This window comes from Priapulus caudatus, unplaced genomic scaffold (genome assembly GCF_000485595.1).
Source record: "Priapulus caudatus unplaced genomic scaffold, Priapulus_caudatus-5.0.1 Scaffold575, whole genome shotgun sequence".
Lineage (NCBI taxonomy): Eukaryota > Metazoa > Priapulida > Priapulimorpha > Priapulimorphida > Priapulidae > Priapulus > Priapulus caudatus.
The window spans coordinates 140,472-147,357 of NW_014577636.1; the positions used below are offsets into that span (position 1 = coordinate 140,472).

Below are 6,886 nucleotides of genomic sequence, written 5' to 3' on the forward strand. Positions count from 1 at the left end.
GTCTCCCCCTCACTCCTCCCGCCGTCGTCCGCTGTCATCCCCCTCGTCCTCCGACCGTCGTCCGTGTCTCCGCCCTCTTCCTCCCGCGGCAGCCGTCGTCCGTGTCTCCCCCTCCTCCCTGCCGCCGTCCGTGTCTCCCGCCCTCCTCCTCTCCGCCGTCGTCCGCGTTCTCCCCCTCCCTCGCTCGCGCCCGTCGTCCGTTTGTCCCCCCCTCTTCGCCCGCCGTCGGTCCGTGTCTCGGCCCCTCGCTGACCTCTCCGCCGTCGTCCGTGTCTCCCCCTCCTCCTACCCGCCGTCGTACCGTGTCTGCGGCTGCGCTCATCCTGCACCGCCGTCGTCCGTGTCTCCCCCGATCCTCCTCCCGCCGTCGTCCGTGTCTGCCCCTCTTCCCTCCCCGTCGTCCGTGTCTCCCCCTCCTCCGCGCCGTCGTCCGTGTCTCCCCCTCTTCCTCCGTCCGTCCGTTGTCTCCCACCTCCTCACCGCCGTCGTCCCGTGTCTCCCCCTCCTCCCGCCGTCGTCCGGCGTGTCTCCGCCGGCTCCCTCACCGCCGTCGGTTCCTGTCTTGCCCCCTCCTGCCTCCCGCCGTCGCCGTGTCTCCCCTCCTCCCGCCGCTCGTCCGTTGTCTCCCCCTCCTCCTCCCGCCGTCGTCCGTGTCTCCCCCCCTCCTCCCATCGTAGCGCGTCTCCCCCCCCTGCGCTCCTCCCGTACCGCCGCCGCCGTGTCTCCCCCTCCTCCTCCGCCGTCCGTGTCTCCCGGCTCCTGCTCCCGGCCGTACCGTGTCTCGCCCCCTCCCCTCCCCGCCGTCCGTGTCTCCCCCTCCTCTCCCGCCGTCCGTGGGTCTCCGCTTTCCTCCTACTCGGCACGGCCGTCCGTGTCTCCCCTCCTCCTCCCGCCGTCGTCCGTGTCTGCTCCCGCCTCCTCTCGTCCGCCGTCCCGTGTCTCCCCCTCCTCGCTCCCGGCCGTCGTCCGTGTCTCCGCCTCCTGCTCGCCGCCGTCGCGTGTCTCGCCCTTCCTCCTCCCGCCGTCGTCCGTGTCTCCCCTCCTCTTTCCGCGCCGTCCGTGTCTCCCCTCCTACTCCCGCCGTGCGTCCGTGTCTCCCCCTCTCCCATCGATACGCGTCTCCCCCCTCGCATCCTCCCGCCGTGCGTCCGCGGTCTGACGCCCGCTCATCCCGCCGTGCCGTGTCTCCCCCTCCTCCCCGGCCGATCCGTAGTCTCCTCCTCCCATCCTCCGCCGTTCGTGTCTCGCTCCTCCTCCTCCCGCCGTCGTCGCGTGTCTCCCCTCCTCCCATCGTACGCGTCCCCCGCCTCTCGCTCCGCGCCGTCCCGTCCGCGTCCTCCCCCATCCTCCCGCCGTCCGTGTCTCTCCCCTCCTCGCCGCCGTTCGTAGTCTCCTTCCTCCTCCTCCTCCCGCCGTCGTCCGGCTCCCCCTCCTCTCGGCCGCCGTCCGTGTCTCCCCCTCCATCCTCCCCGCCGCCCGTCCCGTGTCCTCCCCTCCTCCTCTACATGTCCTCCCTCGCCCTCCTGGCCTCCCCCTACCTCCTCCCCGCGCCCGTCCGTTTGCGTCTCCTCCTCCCGCCCGCCCGTCCGGGCTCCCCCTCCCTCCCTCCCGCACGGCTTTCCGCGCGAGCGGCGGGGCGGGTGGCGGGTTGGGGGCGGGTTGGAGGAGATTTATTTATAGGCAATCGCGCTGCAACTAGTTGCGTGATTGCCGGTTGGTGTCGCTGGCCATGCGTTTTTCAACAGCTGGCAGCAGCGGCAGCAAGACGCCCGCGCAGATACCGAGAATGGAATTTCGATCTGGAGTCGTTGAAGCCAATTTAATACCCCTCCCGCCGCGCTTGCGCCCTTCCTCACCACTAGCAGCTGTTGACCTCCCCGTCCGCCGCTGCCATTCGACGTCCGCGCCGTCCGCTCCCGCTCCCGCGCCGCCGTCAGCCGCTTGCTTGACCTTTCCCCGCCCCGCCCTGCGCCCGCCCCGCCCGCCCGCCTGCTTCCCCCGACTGCCGCTGCTGGCCCCTCCCCTCGAAGCTAGCGAATGTTGCCCTTTCCCCGCTGACCTTTTTCTTCCGCAGCCACTGATACCCTTCCACGCCGCCGCCGCTACCTCCCCCGCGCTAGCCCTCCCCTCCGCCTCCGCCGCTACCCTCACCCCGCCACCGCCGCTCCTCCTGCCCTGCGTAACCGACACACGATAATGTGACTGATGCGAGGCTTTCAAACTGCGGACTGGCGCGACTTGATCAAGCAGTAAGCTGTCACTGGACGGCAGCGGGAGATAGCTCGATACGAGGCAGGCGAGAGGACGCAGACAGGAACGTGCCAGTGGGAGAAACCTTTCAGGCTGGTTTAGAGAAGGAGAAGCCTGCCTGCAGGTCGTCTGCCGCGACACAGCGCCGGTGTATCGTGGGCTATACGCTCCCCTATGGCAAATGCCCCCCCTCTGTATTGGGCAGGGAAATATAGGTCCCGAGTTATGGCGGCCACCTGTTAGACACGCGCGCCATTGCGGCTGTAGGTGAAGGGGGAGTTAATCATTGCACGCCTTATATGTTAGCTGACGACGTCTCCCCAATCTACGAAGAAATGTCTGTGGTGGTTGTTGGTGAGTGTATGGCGTGAGTGATTTGTGTGGTGGTGCTAGCGCGTGTGCGTGGTGGTGTGGTGTGGTGTGGTGGTGTGGGTGTGTGTGGTGGGGGTGTGTTTGGTGGCGTGTGCATGGTGACGCTGTGGTTAAGTGTGACTTGGCGTGTATGGGGAGAAGGCAGGGGGTTCTACTGTGGTGGGTACACACGGTAATGTAATTAATCGGATGTCAAGCTCTGCTAACGGCTTTCTGGGCTTCGTCTCTCTAAGCGGACTATTAAGCATTATAAAGGCGGCCGCCGCACCCCGCGACGACAGCGCGACCTGTGGCTGCGCTTTGATGTGCGTGGGCGGGTGCTGCGATCGAGCGAGTCAGCAGGGCCATGTGGTACTGTACCATACATACATATACATAGGACTGTTATCGCCCGCCGCCATGTGACAGCTTCGTGTGACAGCGACACCGCTGCCAATAACCCAGATGACCTCATAACCACGGGTCGTGTGGGCCTTCGGTGAGATATTCGTTACCGTTATCGAGAGCGAGAGAGAGAAAAGCGATCGTGAGCGAGGGAGGAGAGAGCGAAGCGAGAGAGGAAGATATGTAAGAAGAGAGAGAGAGAGAGAGAGAGAAGAGAGAGAGAGAGAGAGAAAGAGAAAAAAGCAGGACTGTGACGTAGATTGTGCGCTGACTGGCTTTCCACTGACATCGAGTTGTTAATGGATTAATTAGCATCGCCGTCAGACTGCCTCCCGTTCATTGCCTCGTTCACATTAATTACACCTTCAGCTTCATTCACTGGCGCCGCTAACTCCGCCCGTTCGCTGTTTTACGCATAGCCCCCCCCCCGGCCGGGGCGAATGCGTCGCCACATAAAGCTAAGTTAATTAGGGATCTTCGGCCAACAGTGTTGTCGCGCATTAAATAATCTTCAGCCCGGATTCGGCATTATGCCGCTGATAGTCACGAGTGCGCGCGGGCCGACGCCGCAGTTTTTAAGCTTACGGCTGGCTGGACGCATGAGAAGCATGCATGAGTACGGCGGTGGTTTGGTGGTTACCCGTTCGCTTATGCGCTGCTGGTGCGGTGCGGCCTTCGGCGGTGGCGGTGGTGGTGGCTGTGTGGTGGTGTTTGTGAGTCGTGGGATGTGATGGTGGTGGTGGTTGGTGGCGGCGGCGGCGGCGCGGCGGCGGCGGCGGCGGCGGCGGTGGGCGGTGGTGGTGATGCTGCAACTGCTGCTGTTGCCGATGCTGCTGCTGCTGTGCTGGTAGTGGTGGTAGTGGTGCAGGAGCGCCTCTCTGTGCAGCGTTCTCCCGTGATGATCTAGGGGCTCTCTGGTGTTAGAGTTTCCGTGGCCGTCTATAGCTGCATGGGAAGGGGAGGAAGGTGGGGGAGGAGGAGGAGGAGGAGGAGGAGGAGGAGGAGAGGAGGAGGAGGAGAAGGAAGTAATGGAGTAGGGGAGGAGGAAAACGAGGAGGGGAGGAGGAAAAGCTTCAGTCGGGTCAGCTGGGACCCTGGAGGGTGTGCGCAGGGCAAACAACGCCTGATTGCGGGCGCATCGCTGACACGGCGTTCATTCTCTATCGCTAACCGTATTCCTGATAAGATGTGACAGTGTAGAGGCTTAGCTGGCTGGCTAGACAGCTAGCTCATCAGCAAGTGATTTCACAGTGAGGCGGGGTAGTAGTAGCGGGGGTCCTCTTGTGCGGGGGTGGAGAGATGCAGGGACGGACGCGTATGTTAGCGTCATGTGAGCTTACGGTGAGGGAGTGACAGACAAGCAGTGTTGACTCGAGACCGAGCGTGTGACAGCGGGGATTGGAATGGTGGCACGTCGTACACGCTAGAGCGATTAGGTCGCGCGCTATGGAGCCGGCGTGGGATGGACGTTACACTGTGTGTGCGGTTTTAATCCATCTGTTGTCGCGTGTGATTTGCGAGTGCGTGCACGCGTATACGCGCATGTGTGCGTGCGTGCCCGCGTGTGCGCGCGTGTGTGTACGTGTGTGCGTGCGTGCGTGCTCTCGTGTACGTATGTATGTGCGTGTGTTTGCAGGCGTACGTGTGCGCGTGCGTGCGTGCGTGTCTGTGTTCGTACTAAGTCTTGCGTTGGTGTGCGTGCGCGCGTGCCGTGGGGTGCGTGCGTGTGTGAGCGTATGCAACCTGCTACACTAAAGCTGCCGGTGAGTCACACACTGATGACGTCAATGACCTGCTGCGATGCAACAAGTACGTGCTTACGTTCGTAACGTCTTCACGAGGAAGCTGCAAAAGTGACAAGGAGACATGTGTGGCGCACGCAAGCAGGCATACACGCACACGCATGCACGCACGCAGTCACACGCGCAGTCACACGCATGCACGCACGCACACACACAGGCGTGCACACACACACAAGCACACGCGCCCGCAATCACACACGCAAACACACGTATGAAAGCACACACGCAAACACACGCATGCGCAAACGCGCACGCATGGATCTACGTAAGCACGCACGCATACATACTCATGCATCCACGCAAGCACTCACGCAAACACATGCACGTAGGCACACACAAAACAGGTACACGCGTAGATACGTACACACACATACGCACGCACGCACGCACGCACGCACACACACACAGACCCCCCCCCCCCACACACACGCACACACACAGCGATGTTTAGCATACCGCTTGACCCCATCATGCTCGACCTCGCCGCGTCATCGTCATGTGACGTCACGGTAGAGCAGCCGACCGTAGCCAATCTACGAATATCCATTAATTGATTCCGATCCGATGCCATTTTTTAATGGCGCGCAGCACGATGGGACGCGAATTGCGCACAACATGGCATTGAGTTATATTATCGAATTTGAAATGTGAATGAGTCTTGCGCACGCATTAGCGGTAAGAGCGACTGAACACTGGCAGAATTTTAACGGCACCCGAGTGTTCCATTGTGTGCTGCTTCGTTCAGAGCTTGCGTAAGATTTAACTCCAACCCCCCCTCCCCACCCCCCACCCCGCGCGCGCCCATACACTATATAATACATAATTTAGCTAATTGATCTAAATAAACAGACGAAATGTGCGGAAAGCGTGGCCGCTCGGATCAGCGTGCTTGATCTGTGAAGCCCTCCTTATTGACGTTGACAATAGGGCAGCAGTAGTGGTAGTAGCAGCCGCAGCAGCAGCAGCAGCAGCAGTAGTACCACCAGCAGCATTAGCAGCAGTAGTAGCAGCGACAGTAGCATCACCAGCACCGCCAGCAGTAGCAGTAGCAGCAGTAGTGGTAGTTGCAGCGGCAGCACCGCATTACCAGCACCAGCAGCAGTAGCAGCAGTAGTACCACCAGCAGCATTAGCAGTAGTAGTAGCAGCAGCAGTAGCAGCAGCAGTAGCAGCAGCAGTAGCAGTAGCAGCAGTAGTGGTAGTTGCAGCGGCAGCAGCAGCATTACCAGCACCAGCAGCAGTAGCAGCAGTAGTACCACCAGCAGCATTAGCAGCAGTAGTAGCAGCAACAGTAGCATCACAAGCACCACGCAAAAAATCAGTAGTTGGGGGCAGCATGCACCCAGCAACCGACCAACAGTAGTTGGTACAGCATCACCAGCAGCCACCCACAGTAGTTGCAGCACTCAGCCAGCACGCAGCCAACAGTAGTTTGCAGCATCAACCACACCACCAACAGTAGTGCAGCATGCACCAAGCACGCACCAAACAGTATTGCAGGCATCACGCAGCAGCACAGTAGCAGCAGTATAGTACCACCTAGCAGCATTAGGCAGCAAGTAGGGAGTAAGTAGCAGTAGTAAGTTGCACGCAGTAGCAACAGGCAGCAGGCAGCAGCTTCAGCGTCCCCCATGAGACGTTTCAACTGTCCGTGTGAGTGTGAATGCCGTGGTTCACTACCAGCAACGCGGCTTAACAATGGCACGACTCCACCCTCTACTCTCATGCTCATCCATTCTCCACCCACCCCGCACCCCCCGCCCCCCCCCCACGCCCCCCCCCCCTTCTCTTCTTTCCCAGCATCAGTGCACGTCGAGTGGAAATGTAAATGTTATAGCGTGAGACGCATGGCATGTTTCTCGGTGTGGTGTGGTGCGTGCGTGCGGCGCGTGCGTGCGTGCGTTCGTGCGTTCGTGCGTGGTGTGCGTGCGTGCGTTGCGTGTGTGTGTGTGTGCGTAGCGTGGCGTGCGCGTGGCGTGCGTGCGTTCGTGCGTGCGTGCGTGCGTTCGTGTGTATGTATGTATTCGCGGCGCAGCCGTGCGTGCGTGCGTGGCGCGCTAGTGTTGTTGTGTGTGTGGA

The 6,886-nt window shown here is 61.4% G+C and overlaps 1 protein-coding gene across 1 annotated transcript; it reads left to right on the top strand.

Moving 5' to 3' along the window:
- Nucleotides 1-283: 283 nt before the first annotated feature.
- On the top strand, nt 284-6,238 carry LOC106811789 (putative uncharacterized protein DDB_G0271974; the record flags this gene model as incomplete). Its single annotated transcript, XM_014815510.1, has 3 exons — nt 284-403; nt 5,915-5,965; nt 6,041-6,238. Coding segments are annotated over 3 exons (369 nt in total), but the record flags the coding sequence as incomplete, so codon positions are not given.
- Nucleotides 6,239-6,886: the final 648 nt, after the last annotated feature.